Source organism: Silene latifolia, chromosome 3 (genome assembly GCF_048544455.1).
Source record: "Silene latifolia isolate original U9 population chromosome 3, ASM4854445v1, whole genome shotgun sequence".
NCBI classification, from domain to species: domain Eukaryota; kingdom Viridiplantae; phylum Streptophyta; class Magnoliopsida; order Caryophyllales; family Caryophyllaceae; genus Silene; species Silene latifolia.
In genome coordinates this window covers 16,161,728-16,189,002 of record NC_133528.1, presented here as the reverse complement: position 1 = coordinate 16,189,002, position 27,275 = coordinate 16,161,728, and the positions used below count along the sequence as shown (strand labels likewise).

General features: G+C 34.6%; 3 protein-coding genes and 1 pseudogene across 3 annotated transcripts; all 4 read left to right on the top strand.

The window, feature by feature from the left end:
• The first annotated feature begins 1,039 nt into the window (after positions 1-1,039).
• LOC141648742 (ribosome-inactivating protein saporin-4-like) lies at positions 1,040-1,829 on the top strand (annotated as a pseudogene).
• A 4,595-nt stretch (positions 1,830-6,424) lies between these two features.
• On the top strand, positions 6,425-8,908 carry LOC141647294 (pentatricopeptide repeat-containing protein At1g62350). The gene is given in 2 exon segments (XM_074455427.1): positions 6,425-6,866; positions 8,273-8,908. Coding segments are annotated over 2 exon segments (783 nt in total). The 5' UTR covers positions 6,425-6,500; the 3' UTR covers positions 8,690-8,908.
• A 1,308-nt stretch (positions 8,909-10,216) lies between these two features.
• On the top strand, positions 10,217-11,093 carry LOC141645962 (ribosome-inactivating protein saporin-4-like). Its single transcript, XM_074454103.1, has one exon. It carries the CDS (start codon positions 10,232-10,234, stop codon positions 11,090-11,092), a length of 861 nt encoding a protein of 286 aa, XP_074310204.1. The 5' UTR covers positions 10,217-10,231; the 3' UTR covers position 11,093.
• Positions 11,094-24,045: 12,952 nt separating this feature from the next.
• LOC141648741 (ribosome-inactivating protein saporin-4-like) lies at positions 24,046-24,915 on the top strand. Its single transcript, XM_074457460.1, has one exon. The coding sequence runs from the start codon at positions 24,046-24,048 to the stop codon at positions 24,913-24,915; it is 870 nt and encodes a 289-aa protein (XP_074313561.1).
• The last annotated feature ends 2,360 nt before the right edge of the window (positions 24,916-27,275 follow it).

Sequence of the window (27,275 nt, the reverse complement as noted above, 5' to 3'; positions counted from 1 at the left end):
CGATACTCAATCTGAGTTATAATCATATAGTTGATTATACGAGTGGATTGGTAATTTTTGTAATCCGGAGAAAGGTACTACTAAAAATTATTAATCGAGAATAGTGGACGTAGGTTTCGACTTGTGAAACTGAACCACTTCAAAATCTTGTGTGTCTCTTTCTCTCTCTCTCTTTATTATTGTTATTTCGATTTTGCATTTATTGTTAATAATTTAATTAGTTGATTTTAATCAATAAAATCAAGTAATTAATTTATATCATATATTTCGAAAAAGCGGTCATCGTTTTTAATACTCAATTCACCCCCCCTCCCCCTCTTTCGTATTCGATCAATAGACTCCACAATCACTATTATTTTGTAGAGATCTTGCTAAAATCTCGGCGCACATAATAAATATGTATGGCGAAAGTGGGTCTCCTTGTCGAATACCTCGAGTGGGTTTAAAAACGTCTCCCGGTGTTCCATTTACTAACACTGAGTAAGAAACAGTGTTTTTACATGCCATAATCCATGAAATCCACTTAGCATTAAAACCCATTTGTTTAAAAGTTTCCTCGATAAAATTCCATTCTAGTCTGTCGTATGCTTTCTCCATATCAAGTTTGATTGCAATCCAACCTCCTTTTCCCTTTTTACGTTTAAACGAGTTGAAAATCTCGTGTGCTAAAAGAATATTATCTTGAATGAATCGATTAGGTGTAAATGCAAGACATTTCGAAGACGATTAGCCAAGATTTTTGCAATAATTTTATAAATTGTTGAACAAAGACTAATAGCCCTATGCATTCTACTTTTGTCCTATTCATACTAATTGACCGATCATAAACAAGTAGAATTCCACTTTTATTAAAATGGAAAAGTCATTTTGACTATTATGATATACGGAGTATTAATTATTTTAAACTCAGATAATGAGTATAATTTACGAACTAATCCGAAAAATTACCATAAAGTTAAAATTTTGTAGTGCGGTCGGAATTGATTGTCCTCAAACGTATGCAACTGAAGTAGTTAGTTATCCTACAGGTAAAACACAAAGATGAAGGCTTGGCTAATCGTCACAGTAACATGGACTGTCCTCCAGTCATTGGCTTTGATAGCAAATGCAATCGCATTGGATCTCGCTAATCCTACCGAAGCTTAATACTCGACTTTTCTCACCGCTATACGAGCCGATGTGAAGGATCCAAGGCTCAACTACGGTGGTACTGGTATACCCGTAATAGGTGCACCTACAGCCACATATCTTAGGATCGACCTGACAGTTTCGACAGGAACTGTCTCACTTGGCCTAAAACGTAGCGACTTGTATGTGGTTGCGTATCTTTCTAAGAACGATAAAGGCGTATTTCGGGCATATTACTTTGATGGCCAAATTACTTCCGCTCAATTAGACAAATTATTCCCAGAGGCAAAGGGTACCGCAAATCAGCAAAAGATAACAGAGTACGAAGAAAATTATGCGTCATTAGAAAAGGCAGCTAAGATGACTAGAAAACAAGCCGGGTTAGGGATCGGCAAACTTGTAACTTACATTGCAGGGGTAAACGGGAAGGCACGTAATGTACAAAATGAAGCTAAGTTTATGATGGTTGGTATTCAAATGGTGTCTGAGGCGACCCGATTTGGATACATTGGAATAGGATTTCCGAAGCAATTAAAGCTTCTAACAAGGGAGTGTTTACGCCGCCTCTTGTGTTGGGGTCTCCAGAGGTATCGACCACTTGGACTGTGAGCAATGCCGCGGAGCTGAACATGGGACTTCTGAAGTATCTCGGTAATGCTCTGTTGGAGTCGTCTTTCGAGGAAAATTATGCTGAAATTTGAGGAATGTTTGTAACCAATACTCTTTTCGTTTCAATTATTGTTTACCTTTAATTACCTTACCTTTTATAAAAATAAATATAAAAGAGGAGAACAAATGATTGGGACGGAAAGAATATCACGTAATGATTTACATGTTCTACACATTTGATGGTCATTGGTCATTAAGCCAGAAGTCCTGTGCGGGCATACGGGCATATGGTCATTGAGTCCGTTTCAATTATTCTAGAATAAGACGGTCTCATACCGTGAGACGGTCAATTTTTATAAAAAGTTTATGCATTTAATGCTAATAAATGAATTGTCTTTTTATATAATAGCACCGTCTTACAGGGTGAGATCGTATCATACAAGAATTACTGATCATTCTCCCTCCACCAACCAATATCACACTGTTATCGCCCTCCACCAGACCACCTACTGTTGCGCCGAAGTAAGGTGTCGAATTCATAGGGATGTGTAGCACGATTATGAGTCACGATTTTCGATATAAGACAATGAGAAAGTGTCCAATAACATAAGCATTTGTTTTTAAGGACCTACACAAATTCGTGTTTAAGGCAAAGATATTCGTTTTATACCGTAGCTAAAACGGGATAAGTAGTATTGATTTGCATAGATGAGATTAAATGGTACTCCGTAATATTTTGTATCTATCTAAAATTCTAAATAATATAATCCGTAATACTTGATCCATTTTAGCTATGAAACAATACATCCGTCTTACTAAAAAGTTAGTTGCGACTGAATTTCGCCTCTTTAATTCATCACAAATTCATCATATAAACATTCCAATACATAATTCTTCTCACATTTTTAATCACATATTACATATACCCACATAATTGATCGTCTTTCTTGTTTGAAAGATCAAATCTTTTCAAGTATATGCACACCAACTGTTTGTTGAAATGTCTAACAGACTGTTCCTCAAAAACCCTTGTTTTTATGGTCGTAATTATCAGCATTTTAACCTCTTTTCAACTGTTTCGCGGACTGTTGGTGAGAAATTTAGTGTAGATGTTAAAATATTATCATTATGTGAAAACCCCAATTCGATTTCTGCAGCAGTTTCATTGTTTGATGATGCTGTGTGTTCAGGGAAAACCCCATCTACTGAAACATGTAATTTTCTTGTTAATGCGCTTCGGAAGTCGAGGAAGTTTGAGTTGGCTTTTTTGGTGTACGAAAAAATGACCCATGCAGGTGTGAGACCGTTATTTTTTTCATTGTCGGTTTTGGTTGAGTACTTTGTGGATATTCAAAAGCCGAGGTACGCAGTAGGGGTTGTGGGGTTGATCTTGAAGCAGGGTTTTTGTGTTAATGTGTACATTATGAATCTTATGCTAAAGGGTTTATGTGAAAACAGGGATGTTGATCGCGCAGTGGATGTTTTGAATGACATGAGCAGGAATTCTGTTGTTCCTGATATATTTAGCTATAACATCGTGATTAATGGACTTTGTAAGGCGAAGAAGCTGGTAGAGGCTGCGAAGTTGATGGATCAAATGGAGGAAGAGGGTTGTCGTCCTAGTGTGCAATCATATACAACGCTTTTGTATGGGTTATGTAAGGATGGCAGAGTGGATGACGCGATGTGTGTGAATTGTGATGGACAGAATGAAGAGCGATGGTGTTTGTGTTGATATGGTTGCTTATAGTGCCCTAATTAACGGGTTTTGCAATGTAGGAAATATAGCTAAAGGGAAAGAACTTTTGAGTGAAATGCTAGAGAAGGGGTTGATAACTTGATACCCAATGTAATGACTTACTCGAGTTTGGTGCGAGGTCTAGCTAAGTTGAGGCGGTGGGATGAGGCTGCAGCAGTTGTTACAGAAATGACGGAGATGGGGTTTTTGCCTGATGTATATACGTACGCAGGTTTAGTTAAGAACCTTTGCCTTCACAAAAAGGCTAGCCAAGCAATTGCGATGTTAAAATTGATGAGAAAGAAGAAAATTGATCCTGATACAGTGATTCTTTTGACGTGAAAATGATGAGAAAATGATGATGGATTCACTCTGGTTACTGCTCTTTGTAAGGAAGGTCTAGTTCAAGATTCTTTTGACGTGTTGAAAATGATGATGGATTCCAGGAAGAAGCCTGATAGGTTTACATACAGCAGACTACTCCAGGGTCTTTGTTCAATTGGGAAAGTTGATGTTGCGTTACGTATTTTCAAGTCGGTATTCGAGGATGACGCGTATCTAAAGGCTGATGCCGTGATTTACAATATAATGCTTGTTGGCCTTTGCAAGAAAGGTTGTCTTAGCTTGACGAAGTTGTTGGGCTCTATGATAAGATGGTTGCCTCAGACATATATGCGGATTTACCGACTTATACCACACTTATTGGAGCTTATTTGAAGGAGGGGAAGGTCGAGAAAGCCCTCTAGCTCTGGAAACACATCATTGACTCTAAAATTGTTCCTGATTCTCAAATCTACAGCATTATGATTCATGGGTTCTGCAAATCACAGATGGGCAATATTGCCAAAGGTCTTTTCTTGAAATTAAAGGCCTTCGGTCTAAACCCTCACGTAGTTGACTACAATGCATTGATGTCGAACTTGTGCAAAGAAAGTAGTCTGGAGCAAGCAAGGGCTTTATTCGAAAACATGAAGGAAACAAGCTGTAAACCAGACATTATCTCCTTTACCACATTGGTCAATGGAGCCTTTAGAGCGGGCGATTTCGATTATGCCAAAACATTGATAAAAGAGATGTTTCAAGGTGGCCTGAACCCTGATGCCGCTTTTTGATAGGATGGTAACCAGTGGCTATACACCTAGCAGCAAAGTGTATCATTCTTTGCTAACAGGTCATTGTTTAGAAGGTCAAATGAAGGAAGTGATTGAGTTACTTCATAAAATGGCAGCTGATAATGTTATGCTTACCCCAGAGATTAGAGCGACCATTTTTGCGTGTCTTTGTCATTCATCTGATTCTAATATGGTTGATAGTTTGCCCACGTTTCCTGAAGACGCTCCAGAAGAAGAAGAGATTTCCTGCAATGATTTTCTTACCGAACTTCAAATGTTCCATTCCAAGCTCCCAAAGCTTGTCGCTTAAGTCCATGTTCGATGGTGCTTTACTCATGTCAAGCTTAGATCAACTGGATTCACTGGATATGCATCAATGTTAAAACTTAAGGAGGGAGAGGTTCGCCAATCGCCACCCTCGTGGTTATAGGAAGACCGAGTCCAGTACTAAGCTCGAAGTACTGGAGCCTGGAGGCAACTCGGATGAATCATATTTCTATGTAACTTTGTTTAACTAGAAGTCTCAAGTTCGAGAGGTAGGGAATGTTAAACTTGGGAGAAATTGTTTTAAAGTGAACCAGTATTCCATGAGTCCATGTGTTGATGATTTCACAAAATTATTTTTTCAAACTTGTAAATCTATTACGCATTTGAAATGACACTTAATTTTGAATGGTGTGGGTTTTTTTAATTCAGAAGGCCTACAAATCATTATTTTTCATTTGGAAATTATTTTCGTATTATATACCGTGTATACTTTCTGAGTAATGCTATGGACAATTTCTTTCATACATTGGTAAATGCTGTTTTGACTTTTGAGGTCTCTTCATAGTTCATACATATTGGGCTAAGTGTTCATACTTCCTCGGGCCCTGGTTTAGGGTTACATGACATAAAGAGACGGAATAAGGCTACCATGGGTAAATATGTATGGTGGATTATGCAAAAAAAGGACTACCTATGGGTCAAATGGGTCCATAGTGTGTATATAAAGGATAAGGAATGGAATGCTTATCAAATACTCCATCTGTCCCGGTCATTTGTTGTTCTTTTCCATTTTTTGTGTCTCAGTCATTTGTTGTCCATTCTATTTTAAGAATGGATTTGATGAGTAATTTGATCATTCCCACTCAATTTATTCCACTTGTCATTTAGTAATTGACCCTCTACCCTTTCCTTGGTCTTTGTGCCAAAACCAAAGGACAACAAATGACCGAGACGGAGGGAGTATCAATCAACAAGTAATTCTAGTTGGTCTTGGAAACGGATTTGCAGGGTGAAGGATGAGTTATTAGGAGGGTACTGTGATTTTGATTGGCGCATTCATGGTGGTGAATATACAGTTCACAAGGGGATATGAGTGGATGAGTGGGAGTAATACAGAAGTAAAGTTGCACCAATGTTTGGAGTTAGATAGGAGTGCTTAAACACTCATTTATAGGCTGGATTGCTGCGTGGAACAGAGTATACGGTGTCGTGTATACGGTATCTACTTTAATACCCACGTATATTATAATACCCTTAAATTTGATCAAATAGCCACGTAGGGTATTGATCTACGTGGCTATTAAATTTGTCCATGAGGCATTAATAGCACGTAGATCAATAGCCACGTAGTACGGTATCTACTTTAACGTTTTTGAAAGTTAGCAAGTTATTAAGGTTTTGAAAGTTAGCAAAGTTAGTCACGGACAAATTTGATCTACGTGGCTATTAATGCCTCAAAATACAACCGTACTAACTTTGCTAACTTTCAAAACCTTAATAACTCTGCCACATGTCGATATTCTAGTCGATATTTAAAATCAGGTCGATATCATAGTCGATAATTAAAACAGTACCTACTCATATAATCCTACTATCAAAACTCAAAATAAACACCATAGCAAAACAAGAGAGACCTTTATCTACCCATGATTAAATCACATAGCAGAATACAATTACTACGATTAATCTCATCAACAAGCCCTAAAACCCTAAACCCTAATTTCTCAGAAATCAATTCAACATTCCCAAATCAATTAACCAGACAAATTACAACAACTACAAAGAATAGAATTGTTGAATCATCAAGAAGCCCAAGTATATCAATATGGAGGAGAAAGAAAGAAATTGGGAAAGAAGGATTGATTATTGCAAAAGAAATGAAACGTCTTCAATCGAACCCGCTTCGTCTTCATAAATTTATGCAAACCCATGTTTCTCGTTTACTTAAATCTGATCTTGTTTCTGTTCTTTTTGAATTTCAGCGTCAAGATCAAGTTTTCCTTTCTATGAAGGTCTGATTTTGTCTCAATTTACTATTTCCGTCTCGATCATTTGTTTATCTTTTACTCCCTATATTCATTTTGTAGGCATGTATAGTTGTATACCATTGTTGGGTGTTCTGCAAATGTATGAAGATCTTATATTGTCTAAATTACTATTTCCGTCTCAATCATTTGTTTATGTTTTATATTCATTGCGACGGATATTTTAATCAAAGGTAAACAAATGATTCAAACGAACTTTGAATTTTGATCAAATTTGCTCCTTTGTAATTAAATTGATTTTTATGCAATTTTATGATGTGGGTAGTGTAGGGATGTCTAGGATATGGTTTGTTTGTTAATGTGTACCAAGTGTTGTGGAAATGGATGGAAACTATTGACTGGGACGGAGGGAGTATGTGGTAATTATGAATTTATGTTTATAGTAGTAGTTTCCGAAGTTCACAAATGAATTTAAGATAGTTGTTCGAAGTTGGGAATTTTTTTGGTGATTGTTATATGTTGCGATATTGAGATTTTATTTGATTGTGGAAGATCTAATTAAGCTTTATGCAATCCCTAATATATGACCTTAAGCTGACACTATATGAGAGCAATAAGTAAATTTAATACATTTGGTTTGATAGATAAGATACAGTTGGTAGCACTGTACCTCTAAATGGACGTTATGAACTCGATAGAGTTGTGGTGTGCAGGATATATAGGCGATAATGGAAGAGCTGAAGATTATGCTTTCGTATAGCTTTATATACTTGAGCTTTTTTTTTTTGCTGAATACTTGAAGTGTGTAAAATTAGGCTTATGTTTCACTTATTTGCTGGTCTTTCTAGTTTTCGACATTGTTGATGGTGAGCTGTTTCCAGTGACAAATTTATTTTGTTCTATGAGGCTGACTGCATATGCAATTCCTTGGACACTGGTTCCAGTTTGATGCAATGACTAAAGTACATAATTTTCTCGTGAAAATGTGAGCGGAGTAAAGAAATGAATGAAGAACAACAGAGGTGGTGCAGATGCATTCCTAAAAGTTGGTTAACATATGTCAACATAGGTGTTCTAAAAGTTATGATTTCTGACACTATTCGTCATCCCCGTTAGCATGCGTTTTTCTGTTGGTCTTGCCATGGCCAAGTTAGTTCTTACATTTGAGGGCAATGCTCCTTTGATCCCAAAGTGCATGTCTCTGGAAAAGAACATGACGCATGATCCCAGCAAAGTTTGCGATCCCCGTTAGCATGCGTGATTCTGTTGGTCTTCGTCACTTCATTTTAGACTAAAAATATGCAACTTTTTTCACGAAATAGCTGTGTGCCCTACTGGATACTCGTACTCTTAACTCTATGTAGCATAGCCCTGCGGAAAAATGTGTTATATAATAGCTTCATTTTCTAATATTGGGGGTTTGTGTGTTTCAGTTGTATGAGGTGGTGCGTAAAGAGATATGGTACCGGCCGGACATGTTCTTTTAGAGGGACATGCTCATGATGCTTGCAAGAAACAAAAAGGTTGAGGAAGCTAAGCGTGTATGGATGGATTTGAAGCAAGAACAAGTGCTATTTGATCAACACACGTTTGGCGACATCATTAGGGCGTTTCTCGATAATGGACTTCCCAATGAGGCAGTAGACATTTACGACGAGATGAGACAGTCCCCTGATCCCCCTCTCTCGCTTCCTTTCCGTGTCATTATGAAAGGGCTCTTCTCATATCCCGAACTGAGAGAGAAGATCAAAGCTGACTTTTTAGAGCTTTTCCCGGGTAAATATGTCTACGATCCTCCTGAAGACCTGTCTGAATACCAAGAATGTAAAACCGACAGCGATGAGGATTAGCGTAACGTGTAAACGAAACTCCATGTTTAGCGGCCTGAATTGTAGTTTCTCTGTTAACATTGGGCCATGGATGTGAGTGGCAACAACTAGTCCGCACTCGACATGTAGGAAGTTGATAGTGCGACTATGTGAGAACGTCTCGAGTGGATATCTCTCTTGTATTGGCACATTGACACTGTTGGTAACTTGCTATAGAAATGTGAGTGTCCCTTTTTTTCATTTTACGGTGTCTCATTCATTTGTTCACCATAATGAGCCATTAATGGCACACTGACACTGTTGAGAACTTGCTATGGAATTTTTGACTGTGAGAACGTCTCGAGTGGATATCTCTCATGTTTTTTCAAGCGAGGGAAAACTCGAAATCTATTAACCCATCAACAAATACTTTATAATAACTCGACAAATTAACCCATCAAACACAGTATATATAACTCATCTTAAGATGAAATTAACCCGCCATTCCAATTACTCTGTTACGTATTAGTCAACACTTGGGGTACTCGACAAATTTTATCACTTTGGCATATTCTTTAGGTACGAGTACTATATTAGCAATAATATATATCTTGAATTATTGCATTGTTAACTTATCTAAATCGAGTTCAAAGAACACTAATTAATTAAGAAGAGTTAGTACAATAATGCAAACATTATTGTTGTTTAGTAATGAATGATGTTACGTATTTAACGTGTATAACGAGATTACGAGGTTGATTAGCATGGAGCCCGAGGGACGCGGGGAACGGTAGGTGTATTGTTTTTTTTTTTTTTTTTCACAAAGACTTGTGTAATACGGTTTTTACAAATTCATGGTAAAACGAAATTCTTTTGGCAATTACTTTTACTCATTAACAAAATTATATTTGAATCCGTTTTAATATTTATATTCGTGTAAAACTGTTTTACACAAGATTAATCATTTTTTTTTGATAAAAATGTAGACGTTAATTTTATTTATCAGCAGTATGTCTCTCTTCAGATGGCTATTTCCGTCTGAAGCCTTCAAATGAGCTATATTGTCAAATCAGATTATAAAATGGTCAAATATAACCCGTTTGAAGGCTTCCGATGAAAATGACCGTCTCAAATGTGAATTTTTGTTTATTTTATTACTGAAAGAGACGGATGAATGGGACTACTCCAAAGAATCTCGTAGCCCATATAAAAAGGCCTCTAAATCCAAGACTTTCATACACAAACATCTTCTCCTCTTGAAGACCAAGTCCATAGGTACGTTCATAATTTTTTTTCATTTTGAAAATTTTAAAATTGCATCATCTTATGCTAAGGTGAGCTATATTATAAAATACAGTATAAACTTATACTCCGTACAATATTATTTACGTCTCAGTCTTTTGTTTACCTTTCATATTTATATTGCGAGGGGTTATAATTATATGATTGATATTTGATACGAAGTAAGCATCCTCCGAATGTATTAGTTGATTAGTTCAAAGCAAATATAATTCGACCTTTTATAAATGAAAAACTCATTTACAAACTAAGCTGAAGTAATTTCAACAGGTAAAACACAAAGATATGAAGGTTTGGCTAATCGTCATAGTAACATGGACCGTACTCCAATCATTTGCTTTGGTAGCAAATGCAATCGCATTGGATCTCGCTAAACCCACAGAAGCTGGATACTCGACTTTTCTCACCGCTATTAGAACCGATGTGAAGGATCCAAAGCTCAACTACGGCGGTACAGGTATACCCGTAATAGGCGCACCCACAACCACATTTCTTAGGATTGATTTCAAAGTTTCAACAGGAACTGTCTCGCTTGGCCTAAAACGTAGCGACTTGTATGTGGTCGCGTATCTTGCTAAAAACGAGAAAAATGTATTTAAGGCATATTACTTCAACGGCCAAATTACTCCGGCTCAATTAGAAAAACTATTCCCAGAGGCTAAGGGTACCATAAATCAGCCGAAAATAACAGAGTACCAAGAAAATTATGCATCACTAGAAAAGGCAGCTAAAATGAGTAGAAAAAAAGCGGGGTTAGGGATCGGCAAACTTATTACTTACCTTGGAGATGTAAACGGGAAAGCGCGTAGTGTACCAGCTGAAGCTACTTTTTTGATGGTTGGCATTCAAATGGTGTCTGAGGCGGCGCGATTTGGATACATTGAGGAGATGGTACTTGACAATTTTCCGAGTGGGTTTACCCCTGATGATAATGTTATTATATTGGAGAGGAATTGGAAAAGGATTTCCGAGGCAATTAAAGCATCTAATAAGGGAGTGTTTACGCCTCCGCTTGTCTTAGACACCCCAGAGCTAGCAACCACTTGGACGGTGAACAATGCCGCAGAGCTGAATATGGGACTCCTCAAGTATCTCGGAAATGCTTTGTTGGAGTCAACTTCTGAGGAAAATTATGCTGAAATTTGATGAATGCTTGTAACTACTCTTTCCGTCTTAGTCATTGTCTACTGTTAATTAAATAATTATTTCTGATAAAAAAAATAAAATAAGTGAACACATGATTGAGTCCTATGCGGGAATATTGGCCATCTACGAATAATAAAGAGACTCATCTTATTGTTATTTTATTATTATCGTTAAATCTTTGGATTTGAGAGGGGAATAATTCATAAAGACAATCGTTATATTAATGATTTGTCCCTTATAACATATAATAAGAGTCGATATATATGGTGGTGGTTTTTCATATACATGATTTACTCAATCATATCATGTATAATTCACACATATCCCTCTCATTTTTTCACTACTTTCAGTCACTAAACTATCACTCTCTCCACTAGCCACTGCCGCCGCCCTTTACCATACCACCCACCGTCACGCCTCCCTATTCAGTAACTATCAACCCTTCACTGAACCGTCACCCAGGCCATGTGGTCATTTAGCATCATCCGATTCCCCATATATAATGCCGTTTGATGTACGGTTAATCACATCCCCCCTACTACTAAGAGAATAAAAATTCTCTTAGTTTTCCCTCCAAAATGCATTTATCTAACTAAGGAAACAAGTAAAACTTTCTTTCATTCTATTATCTTTTCATTAAAATATAATCTTATAATTAACTATAATATTTTGCTTAAATTCAAAATTATAATTTTGTTCAATAAAATAAAATAAAATTGGTGTTAAACAATAAAATATAATTTGGTAATTTTCGTTAATGCAATAATTATAACTTTAGAGAATTTAACACATTCTTACTATTAGTTTCGTGAGCAAAAAAATCATTAAAATAGTTGGAGAAAATTTATAAAATGATTCTTAGTTTTATGGTAAAATAAAAATATTTTCATAAAAATACACATTTCATAACTTTACAATTCTCTTTGATTAGTTTTCCATTGCAATTTTTTTTCGTTTTATATCAAACTACAATGGAGTGAAAAAATAAATATTAATAAGGTACCTATATATTTTAAATGTATAAATAATACCCCTAAAAATAAAAACTCTATTTATACTGCGCATGCATTGCGCGGGATCTATACTAGTTACCTAATCAAATAATTAAATTGAACAACCTCACAATGTAGTAAGGAAGTAAGGTTTCGAATCCACGTAAATGGGTCGTAGGATTATATGTCTCGATTTAGTTCTAGTTTAGTCTATTTAAAGTCTGTCTACTAAAGATCGTCGACAATTTACTAATTATCGTCGACAATTTTAATGAACTTCCAAATTGCCCCTCCATCACACTCCCCCTTATATTTTTCATATTCTTCAAAAATTAACCTTCCACACTTCCAATTTTTTTTAAAAAAAACTCGACTCACATAACAACAAAAAACCGTTTCAACCGCATCATTTCCGTCATCAAATTCAAACATTCAACAAGGTATGTGATTGTTATTAATTTTTTTTTTTGAGTATTTTCTTAGTTTGTAAATTTGTGACGGAATTAGGATAGATGGCTTTATTGTAGATGAAATTAGGATAAATGCCTTGATTTGAATCGGATTTAGTCGTGTTTTGCAAAAAAAACAATCGATAAATTCAAAAAAAAAAAAAAAAAAAAAAAAAAACTTGGGCTGAGAGAAGAACATTTTCGTCCAGATCCAGGCCTAGACGAAAATGTTCTTCGTCCAGTGTGGGTCTTGGACGAAAAACATTTTCGTCTGGACCTGGACGAAAATGTTCTTCGTCCAAGCCCATTTACGTGTTTTTTTTCTTTTTTTTTCTTTTTTTTTTTAATTTCTCGATTGTTATTTTTTTTTAAAAAAAAAAAACTTATTTTTCCGTCTTGTTTTGTTATCGTTATAAAATAATAAATTATTAATAATAAACCTCGTCCGTGCCGAATTCGTTGTAAATTTATTTATTTATTTTTTAAATTTTTTAAAATTTAAAAAAACGTCTCGTTTTGTTTTCGTAAAAAAAAAATTAATTATTACTAATAAACCCCGTTCGGGGATATTTCGTTTTATTTTAATTTACTTAAACTTATTTTTATAATTTCTTTTGTTTTATTAATTTAAGTAATCAATGCGTTTTTGTTATTTTTTGAATAGATGGTCGGTGGAGGAAAAGACCGTCACGTTCGAGCTCGAAAGGGGCTCCAGTTTGAGTCTGAGGTTGGAGATGGTAGTACCCAGTCGTGGACTGCGGAGCAGTTGGAGGAGGTGGTTCGGTCTAGTGATGTGATAGGTGAGGAGGAGGCGGGTGCGGAGCGAGTGCGTAGGGTGCCCCGTAGACGGGATGAGGAGGGGCGTTTTCAGTGGATGTCGGATGGTAGTTCTAGTAGTGTTGTGGCTCCGAAGAAGAAGAAGTCGGGTAAGGATGTCTCTTGGTTGATTTCCGATCCTGTTCCGGGTGGTCCTTAGATTCCCCACGTGATTCCCAGCTTTGGGGGCCACATTGCCAACACCTTATGGCCGACTCCTAATGTGGTCGGTCAGCCAGTTTTGACGGGTTACCACCGGTTTGGTAAGACGAGGTTGTTGAGTTGTTGGCGACTACCTTCGGCCGTTCAGACTATTTATGACGGTAGTGGTCTTTCTCACCTATTAGATTCCATGGCAGAGTATTTTAACATGCCCCTTATTTCTGCTTTCGTTGAGAGATGGCAACCCGATACCAATAGTTTTCACATGTCTTTTGGGGAGATGTCCATACTCATTCACGATGTTGCGCAGATCTTAGGTGTTCGGGTTGATGGTAACTGTTGTAAGGTGGAGAGTACGGACGGGACGTTGGCGGATCCCCTTATGTTTGTTTGTGTCTTCTTTGGGATTTTAGCAAACGAGTTGAGGTTGCCGTTAAACCCTAGTAAGAAGGCCCCTATTTACAAGAGTGGGGGTATATTGGTAGATGCAGTTTGTGACATGGCGGTATCTAGTTGTGATGTTGTTTTTGCTCAGGGGTTTTTGGCTGCGGTGTTGGGGTCGACACTTTTTGTCGACAAATCAGGTGATAGGTTACGTCCTCAGTTGTTTCCCTTAGTGACTGATACTGATTGTGTACACCAATACGCTTGGGGAGCCGGTGTACTAGCCTTCATGTACCGACATTTGGGTGTGGCTTCACGTCCTGGTGTGAAGACTATTGGTGGTTGTTTGACTTTGTTGCAATCGTGGATCTATGAGTATTTTTCTATGTTCAGACCCGGTCCACCTTCGGTAATTGACCCTACTCAGCCTCGGTCGTGTTCTTGGAGATCCGTTGGTCCCTTCGCTCAAAATGCGGAGAAATTGTTGGAGTGTCGGAGGTTGTTAGATGGGCTTACTTATGCTTCCATTATGTGGGATCCGTAAGGGCCGCGTCAGGAGGAGTATCATCCTCGTACTCTGTTTGACGGTTGTGTTCGTTTCATGGACATAGCTGAGCCGTACCAGCCAGATCGGTGTTTACGTCAGTTTGGGTATGTGCAAATAATACCCAATCCCATTATGAGAGCGGTAGCGCATCGTCCTACTTCGGAGATAGGGTACGAGGTTAGTGTCGGGGTTGCGGTGGCCGATCATCTTTGGGATTGATGGGAGGATCACTTGGTTCACCTTTCTCGTAGATTGAGACCAGTTAGTTTCCCGGGTGAGACGGCGCCAGATAAAGAATCGGCATCCTTATTTACGGGACCTCTTCCACCCATCCGACCAACAAAATAATCTTGTCTCAAATTCGTGTTACGACCAACTCTCTTGTTGCTTGCTCTTTTTATGCCAAACCCGAGTCTAAGTCCGATCTCAAACGCCCAATTAAACGCTTCCATACTTGATGCAAATAATCTGGTAGTCGTAAAATGATCTGAGTAATCAATACCGTCTCCATCGTTATTCACCTGCCCACGCATTTCGATAAATTAGTTAATAATAATTAATTATTTTATACGAAACGAGTCGGAAAAAATAAAAAATAAAAGAAAATATAATACAAAGATAATTAATTATTTTAATTGTTTTATACAAAACGAGTCGGAAAAATTAAAAAATTAAAAAATATAATACAAAGATGGTAATTAATTATTTTATACAAAACGAGTCGGAAAAAATTAAAATATATATATATATAAGACGAAAACAGCAAAAAAAAAAAAAAAAAAAGGAAATGGGCCTGGACGAAGAGAATTTTCATCCAAAACCAGGCCTGGACGAAAAATTCCTTCGTCCAGTATGGGCCTTTGACGATGGAATTTTTCGTCCAGGCCTGGTGGCTGGTGTTGGACGAAAATTTCTTTCGTCCAAGGCCCATACTGGACGAAGGAATTTTTCGTCAAGGCCAGGTGTTGGACGGAAATTCTCTTCGTCCAGGCCCATTTCGATATTTTTTCTTTTTTTTTTCAATTGCATTTTCAACTAATTCCGTCAAGAAATCTATCATAATTCCGTCTACAATCAAGGCATCTATCCATTTTGTGCTTCAGTTTAGACCCTCTTCTTCTTAGTCTCCGGATAGTGATCATTGTAGTAATGTCCGTTCTAATGGAAATAATGAAAATTCTGCTGAAGGATGAAAAAGTACACTTATTACTATTATAAATCAAAATTTTCAAGTATTGCTTACTTTTAGTCCTAAATGTCACTATATAAAGTTGTCCATGACTAAAGCGTATCAAAAACTATATTTCAATTAAAATAAACGAAAAAACAACCTGAGATATCAATCCGCGAATTACAACAAATAGAACTTAGACCCGCTTAACTAACATAGGCCAAACTACAAAAATCAAGCCAATATACGAAATGGGCCACCAAATAACGTTACGTTAAAGGCGTAATGCATCCAGACCCGGTAAGTGTATCTCCAAGCAGAGGTACCAAATATCAATTTGGCCCACAATTACTCCAGCCAAAATGCGGCTCTACCCGCCCACTTCCTCCTCCCTCTAACAAAAAAAATGTCTCTTGACGGATAATGTCTATAGACGGATAATGTCTATCTATAATGAGACGGATTGAAACTGAAGTTGCATCTACTTAATGCGACCCTACATGCTTGTGTTTATTACATTTGGAGACACAGGAATATGAGCAACATTAAATTCACACTTCTTCGACCTAATAAACTTGCTAGGGATACAACATAGAAATCCGAAAATGTAGGGGTACAACATAGAAAATGTAGGGGGTACACTTTACAATTTCAATAATGTAGGGTACAACATGGAAATCCCAAAAACACAGGGATATACCGTAGAATATCCCTTAAATTTATTTACAAAGTAACAAAATATACTCCGTATTAGTTACTTATTTACGTACTTTTACAAATTTTACAAGTAATTGTACTCTTCAATCTTTTCAGAGTAATGTAATCTTATCTTTATTAATACAAGAACATTTAAAGCATCCTCATTAACCCACATCATCATGTACATTTTTTTTTTCATTTCCTCAAAAATTCAGTAATGGTGGGCCATATTGAGAATACATGAGAATTAATTGTTTTGGTTGAGTTTTACATCCGTGTTTACAACTTAGTAAATATTTTGTACGTTGATTAGTATTATTTTCATTTTCAATTTTATCAAATCAAGCAAATCAGATAAATGACATTTTAAAATTAGTTACTTGAAAGAATTTTTGGAACAATATGATCAAAAATGTTAGTTAAACTATATCAAGTAAATCAAATAAAGTTATATCCATTTTTAATTTTGTATATAAATAACATCAACATACACTTACCATCAATATTTGTAAGGATATTAATTTTTGCAGTACGCATTTTACTCATCGCAGTACAAATCTGACAATTTTACCCCTTATATCTCTCAAAATTACTTGTACTTTATGAGGAGAGAGGGAGAGAGAAACAAATCAACAATGTAGTACAACCCTAAATCCCCAACCACACAATCGTCGTACACAGCTCAACTGCCACCACACATACAGTTGCTCACCACCGGCGACGTTGTCCTACTCATCGGACCCAGTCGCCCACAACCGGCAACCTACTCGGCCATCCCTCGCTGGACCCTGACCCAATCGTCATCCTCACCGGATCGCTCCTTCACATTCTCTTCTCCCTCAACCCCTTCATTCCTTGTGGCCAAACGTCGTCCAACCATAGTCGACCCAACCCCTTCCCTCCATCGGTGCACCACTCCCTTCCCTTCCCCCTGCCATCCTCCACCCACGCTGCCACCCCGACACTGTCCGACATAAACCAACAAACACTTTCAAACATTAAAAAATTCAAGCCTAAAGAAACCAAAAAGAAACTCAGAAAAATCATAAAGAAATAGTATTAATTTGATCTCTAATTTGTATTTAACAAATCAAATCTATGTTTTACTTTCAAATTATTACTCATAAATCAAGAAATTTGATTAATTTTAGGGTTTTTATAATTAGGACGTAAGAGAATTAGGTGTAGAATTTTTTCGTTAGATGAGGGTGGGCAAATGGAAAGAAATGTGTAAAAAGTACTGTAATGAGTAAAATTCGTACTGCGAAAATAAATTACGTATTTTTAACGATAATCATATCAATATCAGCATACCAAAAAATATTAAAAATAAGAACTATTCTAAAAAGTTGATTTAAAGCAATAAAAAGAAGATAATGGCAAAAATACGAAATAAAAAATACAACAAAATTCTAGCACAAAAATTCATGGATGAAAATTTTAATTACTGTAAAAAGTAACTATTCAAAAGTTTATGAGTAAAGCTGCACATAAATATTATTTGAAAAAATCGCTCCAAATAATAATGACACGATTAAAAATGGGGTATTGAAATTGCAAAAGAAAAATACCATATAGATTACTTAACATTCACAAATATACGAGTAATGACAGGCTTTGGGGACGGTCATGATGGGGTTTGGGCCTCAAGCAGCAACTATAATAATTAAAATTACAAAACTCACCTTAAAATGTATAATCTTGCCTAATAAAACAGTTATTTGGCTGTATATGATAATAAGGTTGTTATTTTCCAATAATGGTGATTAGTTGTTTACACATGTTTAACAATACGTTGCATCACAAGTGAAGCTGGGTTGACAACTCTGATTTATGACTGAGTTATGACAATGAAAAATGCATATATAATGAAGAAAATTTTGAGATTTTTGTATTACCATTTACTTATGATTGTATATTGTAACAATGTTATGATATTTCAAATTTATATAGGTTCATTGTGTTTTGATATACTTTGAATATAAACTGTATTTTTAATATTACAGTATTTTTAGTACGTCGGTCATATACTCATATACATATTCAGTAATTGCATATGAAAGTATATTACAAATCGAAAATCTTAAATACGGCTAATCATTATTTTAAACATTATTCAGAAATAACAACACTTGAAACTGCAATCCCGTGTAATTTGCACGGGAATAAAACTAGTATTCATATATAGCTTAGTGTAATTATGAACGTAATGTTAAAACTCTTTTCACATTTCATAATAAAAATTCTTTACTAAAAATACCCCGTGCATTTTTTTACACGGATTAAAACTAGTTTAATCAAACTATTGACAAACATTTTTTCAAAACTAACAACTAATATTGAATAACAAACATTTCAATTTAACTTGATTTGAAACTAATCAACCTTAAATTGAAAAACTCAAATTTAAAACTAACTAGCCCATCAAGTAGTTCAATCATAATAATTTGACAAATTAAAATTTTGGATTAAACACGAGTGGCACACAACTAACCCGAATTAATAACATCGACTGATAAAATCCAAAGTAAACACAACTCATCTAAACCTCACCCTATTATGTCAATAAAAAATGAACTCATCTCAACTTAAAATAACTCTACTTAATCACAAATAGGATTATACATCTAGTAGGGCAATATCATAAGCATTGTACAACCAAAGTATAAAAATCCGAGCTTATATGTATTCTTTATGAGCTAATTCAAAATTCATTTTTTTAATATGTAAACTAGTGTAGATCCCGCGCAAATGCGCGGTAAATATAGACCTTTTAATTTTTAGTGTATTAGTTATAGAGTTTCATTTATATCTCATGAATTTTTATAAAAAATAACTAATATTAAAATTAATCAAAAGAATTGAATAATTCCATAAATTGTGTTTTTTATGAAGATATTTTAACTACATCAAATTATTTAAAAAAAAAATTCTTTTTTCGTCACGAAGTTAATAATAGGAGATTCAATTTTTTTGTATAGATTATTTTAAGTGGAAAATTAATTTAATAAATGAAAATCTATTTTGTTTTCATATATAAGTTTGAGCACTTTGAAGGAAATTTTTTAGAAAAAGTTGTATTCTCTTAGTATATACTTCCTCCATTTAATTCAATTCCATACATTTGCCTTTTTGAACACTATTCACAAATAGGGAGAATTTTCGATACAACTTCTAATATATAGCACAAAATATAGTCATGTGAGATCTTGTTTTAATTGTCTTACAGAGTACATTGTAAATAACAAATTTTTATAATTTTTACTAATATGTAACTAAATATATGAACAAAAGAAAACGAGCATTGATATACGTGTATAAAGCAAATGTATGGAATTGAATGAAATGGAGGAAGTATATAGGAGGATTTATACTTTTTAAATTTGCATCTCATTAATATTTATCAGTTCACTCCATTATATTTTGATATGAAACAAAAAATTAAAATGGAAAACTAATAAAAAAATTTATTTAAGTTATGAATTTTTTTTAGTGAATTTTTTTGTCACGAAGCTAATATTAAGCATGTGTCAAGTTATTCTCTACAGTAATAATTATTGCATTACTGGAAAATTTAGCAACTTATACTTTATAGTTTAATATCAATTTTATTTTATTTTAATGAAAAAATCATAATTATGAATTTATTTTAAAAATTAAAGTTTATTTATAAGAATCTATTTATTGAAAAGATGATAATGTAATGCAAGAAAATTTTATTTATTACCTTATTTAGCTAGATGATTTTTGGAGGGAAAATTAAGAGAATTTTTATTCTCTTAGTAGTGGGGGGATGGATGAGCTCAATACTTCTACTATAACTTATATTATTTAACATAAAGTTCGAATATTTTATCACACATCTCAGATACACCGTACAACATATATAATTGATTGTATAGTCCATAAATTGCTACTTAATTAACACTTTGGCATATTCCTCAGACCGAGGTACTAGATTATACTACTAGTAGTAGATTAGTAATAATATATGTTGTATAAATGCATTGATTATTACTAATATAAATAGAGGTCAAAGAACGTGCGAATAACACTAATTAAACATTAATTAATTAATTAAGTAGAGTTAGTACAATAATGCCAAAAATATAGTTTACTAATGGATGAGAGTCGTATATATATTTAACTTTAAAATTATTGGATAAAACGGCCGTTTCACACAATGTATTTAACTTTAAAATTATTTAACCATGCTTGGGGTGAGAAGGGAATCAATGTATTTTTTAAATTGTTTTACACGGTTTTATTGTAAAGCGGTTTTATAAGAGGTTTAAGACTCTGTTTGACACGATCTTTCATATAGCTTATTTGACCAAAGTTATTTGACCAAAATTTCAAATACATGATTTTTTTTACAAGTGTTTTGCAACTAGCTTATTTAACCAAATAAGCTACCTGAAATGAAATGGATAACATTTGACATTTCAATACCTGAAATAAATTATTTTCCATTTTTTACCCCATTAATCTATAATATTAAATAATTATCATATCCTTTTACGTCATTTACCAAAAATCAATAAAACTAATGTTCCGGGTGTAATTCCAGAGCAAGTATCGTTACCACCCGTGGCTTGTAGAATAATGTCTTTGGTTGAACCCTTCTCGCTCCTATCGCCTCTCTCGGCCTTTCCCGCAACAATGAACGAGGCGAGGGCTTGGCTTTGTGCCAAGCGTACCCACTCCGACGCCCAAGTCAGTGAACTTAGAGGTATAAGTTGTATACTAATTGGCTAGGAATGTATTGTAGAGAGATAAGGGAGATATTACTTTAATGAATAGTGTATTTTAGGTTAAGTTGTGGGATCCTTTCCTCAATGAAGGTTGAGGAGTATTTATAGGCTTTCACCTTTTGTCACGTAGTGGTAGTGGCCAAGTGGCTTATTAGGTGGAAAGACCGTTCTACCCTCGGCCGATGGACCTACGGCCACAGAGGGTCTTGGATGTGAGTACGCGGACATGTGCCCCGGTGGCGGGTTGCCATGCCGAGACACAGCTAGCGAGCCGAAGGGTCCGTGATCGGCGAGCGGTCTAAGTCGTTGACTTCTTTGTGGATATCTTTGACCTTGCTTCGGTGTGTTGACTTCGGCGGTCAGAAATATCCCATCAACTAATTTGGCAAATATTTTTTATATAATCAGTTACTTTATTATTAGCTCCTAATTTTCAGGTCTTTTTCAATTACCTTTTTAGATTTTAGTTAATTTTTCAGTTTTCACTACCTTCTTAAGTAATTTACCAAAGAGAGCTTTAACGAGTAGATGACAGTGACACTAGCCTGAAGGACGCGGGAATACGCATGTTATGTGTAATTTTTAACTTTTTTTTTTTTCTTTATAGAAATGTAAATTGTTTTATTCTATTCATTTTTGGAAGAGAAAGAGATAAATGGGCCCACACAATGGAATCCAGTAGCCCATATAAAATGACAGTGACACTTCCATGCACAAACAACTCCTCTTGCCGAGCACCATTTCAATCTACAAACGTACTGACTAAGGTACGTCTAAAACATTTTTTTTTTTTTAAAAAAAAATTTTATTGCATTATGTTAAGCTGAGGGGAGCTATTTTGCTCAGCTTATGTATACTTTCAAGTTAATTAATTGTCGAAACACGTGGTAGCTATCACGTTATAATAGGTAACGGCTATTTTGTGGAGATTCACTTTCAAGAAAGTTTCTTTAACGCGTATATAATTACTGACCATATAACATCTGGAGTTTTGTTTGTAATTTTTTTCATTCTTTTTTTTTTTTTTTTTTTTTTTGGTGACGAGGGGTTGAATCCCCCGGGCACATGCAATACCCTGCAAATCACGTGTGCCATGTAAGACATCCTATTTAGGATGACAAGTAACCGCAGCACTCCCGTGTAGGGAGTCGAACCCGGGACCTCTCAATTCAATGCCATTGCAATGTTTTGAGGCACTCCCACACTCCACTACACTCAAGCCACTTTGATTGATTTTTTTTTTTTTCATTCTTGTAAATGAAGTAATAGAGTTATTCTAGTCTTTGGTAAAAGTTTTTTACTTTCACCAAATTTGTTGTTTTAACATCTAAAGCAAATAGAATTCAACTTTTGCCAAAATGATAATTTTGACAATTAGTCCAATTATTATGATGTTAATTACAAATAAGATTATACATCCAGTTGTAACATAAACAAGGGCGGTCCATAGGAGGAGCAATTCGGTTCCTTGAACCGGGGCCCAAAGAGGAAAGGGCCTCAGAATATATATTTTCTAGACTGAAAGGTGACAGTATAGTAGAGTACTAGAGTGGTCTGGTGTTTTAATTGGTTTTTTGTAGCTAGAATTTCTGTGTTCGAATCTTCTAGCAGGCATTTTTTTGGGTTTTAATTGTAGACATTTCAGTGGAGTTTCTTCTTTCTATGCTAAATTCTAAAATGTAGCTCTAGCTGGGGTCGATCTTTGAACCAAGGAGTAACCAAGATTGTAATGAACCCTTCAAGGACCACTAGACCAACAAAAAGTTGTTGCATACTCCCTCTCAGTCGTTATAATGTTTCCCTTTGATATGAGCACGATACTTAAGGAAAAGTATTAAAATATTAGTAAAAGAGTTGTGTGGGGTTGGTGGTAGGAGAGAGGGATGAATTATTAGTAGTTAAATAAAGAATTGTGGGGCCAAAACATAAAGGAAAATAATAAAATAGGAGTAAAAAAGTTGTGTGGGGTTTGGTGATAGGAGAGAGAAATGAATAAAATAAGAGTAAAAGTTTCTAAAAATAAAAAGGGGAACATTACTTGAATAATCCGTTTTGGGAAAGAGGGAACATTATAGTGACTGGGAGGGAGTATGTCGTAAAGAATAGTTTATTTGATATAAATTAGTCTACTAATATTTTGGAGAATTTAGACTTACATTTTTCATAAATAAAAGTTAGGATGGAGATAATATATGACAATTTTTTAAATTGTAAAAGCAAAAATATAATAAATCAAGATGGTAAAAATAAATAACAAGTTAAACTAATATTTTTTCCGCAATCATATTATTTGGGGCCTCTAAATAAAACTAAGAACAGGGCCTTCAAATATTATTGGCCGCCCTTGAGCATAAACATTGTACAACCAAGGTATAAGAATTCGAGTTTATATGTATTCTTTCTGAGCTAATTCAAAATTTATGTTTTTAATGTGTAAATGAGTGAACTCAATACTTTTTAATAAATCTTATATTCTTTAACATAAAGCTCGGATAATTTATCACACAGCTCAGATTCTACACCGTACAACATATACAACTAGTTGTATAGTCCATGAATTGGATATTAATGGCTCATTAACTCAGATTGTGACTTGTGAATATAATTTTACCTAGTAAGTTAAAAATCATACTTCCTCTGATCCATCCTAAAATAATATTCTTGGTTTAACTACACAGTCTTCAATACATCACTTTAACTCGATTTTTTTCAGTTTATATAAATATTTTTTCATTCAAAAGTTATTTTGATGAAAGCTTTTTCATGATGAATGTTAATATTTAATTACTCATGTTTGACATGTTATAGTTTTGATTATTTTTACACTAATTAATGATCCAAAAGTTTTTTACCTTTAACTATAAAAGTCATCAAACTAGGAAAATTATTTAGGGATGAAGAAAGTAACATTGTATTCTGAATTGGTTGCGCGGAAACATATGACGACTAAATTAGTTTTGCAACAGGTAAAACACAAAGATGAAGGCTTGGCTAATCGTCTTAGTAACATGGACCATCGTTCAATCATCGGCTTTAATAGCAAATGCAATCGCACTAGATCTCGCTAATCCCACCCAAGCTGGATACTCGAATTTTCTCACTGCTATTCGGAACAACGTGAAGGATCCAAAGCTCAACTACGGTGGTACAGGTATACCTGTAATAGGAGCACCCACAGCTACAGCCACATATCTTAGGATCGATCTCACAGTTGCGACAGGAACTGTCTCACTTGGCCTAAAACGTAGCGACTTGTATGTGGTCGCGTATCTTGCTAGGAACGACAGAAATGTATTTCGGTCATATTACTTCAATAGTAGCAAAATTAGTTCGGCCCAATTAGACAAACTATTCCCAGAGGCGAAGGGTACCGCAAATCAACAACCAATAATAGAGTACGATGAAAGTTATAAGTCTCTAGAAAGTACAGCTAAAATGTCTAGACAAGACGCTGGGTTGGGGATTTCCAAACTTGTTAGTTACCTTGAAGCGGTAAACCGGAAGGCGCGTAACGTACCAGCTGAAGCTAAGTTTATTATGGTTGGCGTTGAAATGGTGTCTGAGGCGACACGATCTGGGTATATCCAGGAGCTGGTACTTGATGTTTTTCCAAATGGATTCTCTCCTGGCGATGATGTTATTATAATGGAGAGGAATTGGGCCAGGATTTCCAAAGCAATAAAAGATTCTAACAAGGGAGTGTTTACGCCACCCCTTGTGTTGGAATCCCCGGGGATAACGACCAATTGGACGGTGAACAATGCCGCGGAGCTGAATATGGGACTCCTCAAGTTTGTCCAAATTACTCTTTTGGAATCGACTTCTGAGGAAAATTATGCTGAAATTTGATGAATGCTTGTAACTACTACTCTTTCCGTTCTGATCATTGTTTACCTTTAATTACATTATCTATTATTGTAGGGATTTTATGTATGAGCCACTCACACAATAATAAATATAATAAGAATCGAAAAATAATGACACAATATTTACGAGGTTCACCAACTTGGCTACATCCTCCCTATAGTCCGCACTAGGAATTTTATTGATCACTCAATATGAGGATAAAAATTACATAGCACTAGTATTGGTGCCCGGCTTCGCCCGGGCTACCTCTACTTACCATTATTTTTTTTAAATTAAATAAAATTACTTAAATTTTCATAACCCATAAATTTATCATTAATATATTTTTCTATGATATGTCCTAAAATTACGATGAAATAAATTTTGAGACAAATTCACTACTCCCGCTATTAATATTTTACTCTTATTAATGAAACAATAGTAATAACATTTCACTACTTGCCCGTAATCATTGTTACTTTCACTACTCCCGCCGTAGTTATTGTTACTGTCACTACTGCAGCATTAATATTGATAATTTCATTACTCCCGCCGTAATTATTGTTACTTTCACTATTGCCACATTAATATTGATTATTTCACTACTCCCGTTGTTTCTACCACTTTCACTAATTTTGCTGATAATATTGTTACTTTTACTATTCAAGTGAGTGATTACTATCATATAACTATATCCAATATTACTACAATTCTTTTATTTACTGATGAAATACTGCAACTTTAAGAGGATTATATATTTATATAAATATATTACATATTATATGCATTAAATCAAATCGAAAGAATTATGCAATATTATATATTATGGAATCTAACTTGAATTATTTATAACCTACTTATATTATATTTTTGTATGTTAAATAATTAACATCTCTATACATCTAATAAACTATAATAAAGTTTAATAAAATTGCATAGGTTTTAAATTTAATATTTAATTTTATGATGATAATAATTAATACCATAAGTGTGCATGTTTATACTAATTAATTATTTTATTTTAAGGAAATTACCATCTTGTAGTCTTCTATAAATATTTAGGAAAATTACCAAGCATCCTCTTTCTTTTATTCTCCTTGAAATTGACCATCTTAATTAATTATTTTATTTTAAGGAAATTGATCATCTTAATTAATTATTTTATTTTAAGGAAATTGATCATGTTTAGAAAAATTACCAAACTTCTATATAATTTAATTTTAACCCAAACTATATAATATTTGCATTGAGATCCTTTAATCGGGTCCATCACACGGTGCTATTGATTTAAAACTATATAGTATAATTAATTTGTATAACTTTCTTTAATTACATTAAAGTCCCTTGGTTTCTGGAATTAATATATAGTATTGATTTGTCATCCTTTTATAGCCAATACCAAGCTATATAACTCTTATGTAACTTTACTATATTCAATACCTTATCAATGTAGAAGTAAATTATAGGTAAGTTAGTAACTCATCCCCATTATATTTCAACAAGAAACATCTACTCCATAATGGAGGGACTTAATTCTAACAATTATAATAAAATACATGTAAAAGATTAAAAGAATTGAACAAGCAATTAATTGGGACGGAAGCAATATTAAATAATATGTGATCGTGTCTTGCAGTCTTGTGCATTAGCTCATTCTTGTTCTACACATTTGATGGTCACTGATGAGTCCTATATATGCATGCGGCATATGATCATCTGCCAGACTGCCACTAATACAGGATTGGTTATCTGAAAACTATCTTATACTCCCTCCATTCAACTCCACTTTACATGTTTGCTTTATCACGTTTACCAACGCGATTTTTACGCGGTAAATATCTTTAGCTACGTATTTACAAAAATTATAAAAGTTAGATATTTTTAATGTACTTTTAAAGACGAATCAAATAAGATCTCACATGAATATATTTTAACTTATGTATCGAGAGAAAATTGAAGTTGAATGTCCGCTTGTGAATAGTCTGCAAAAGAGAAACATGCAAAGTGGAGTTAATTGGAGGGAGTACAAAGTACTAATTAATTAATGTCAAACATACCATATGCATCAAACACAACAAAAATTAATTAAAAAAACAAAATAAAAAGGTGAAATAATAGAGTAACCATCCATCGTAAACTAGTAACCATAGTCTCATATGAGAATTAATGTAGCCAATGTTGCTAATCATACGAGGCCAGTGGCGAATCTAAGATTTATAAAATGGGTGTGTTTGGTAAAATTTATAATATAAAAATAAGCCAAAATATAATTACTTGATTAAGCTCATCCCTAACATTTTGGGGGCCCTATACGATATTTTTAAGATAGGCGCCTATTAACAAAAACTTATTATTTTTTTGAG

Coding starts and splice junctions, on each gene's coding strand:
- LOC141645962 (XM_074454103.1), top strand. CDS start 10,232: ATGAAGGTTTGGCTAATCGTCATAGTAACATGGACCGTACTCCAATCA.
- LOC141648741 (XM_074457460.1), top strand. CDS start 24,046: ATGAAGGCTTGGCTAATCGTCTTAGTAACATGGACCATCGTTCAATCA.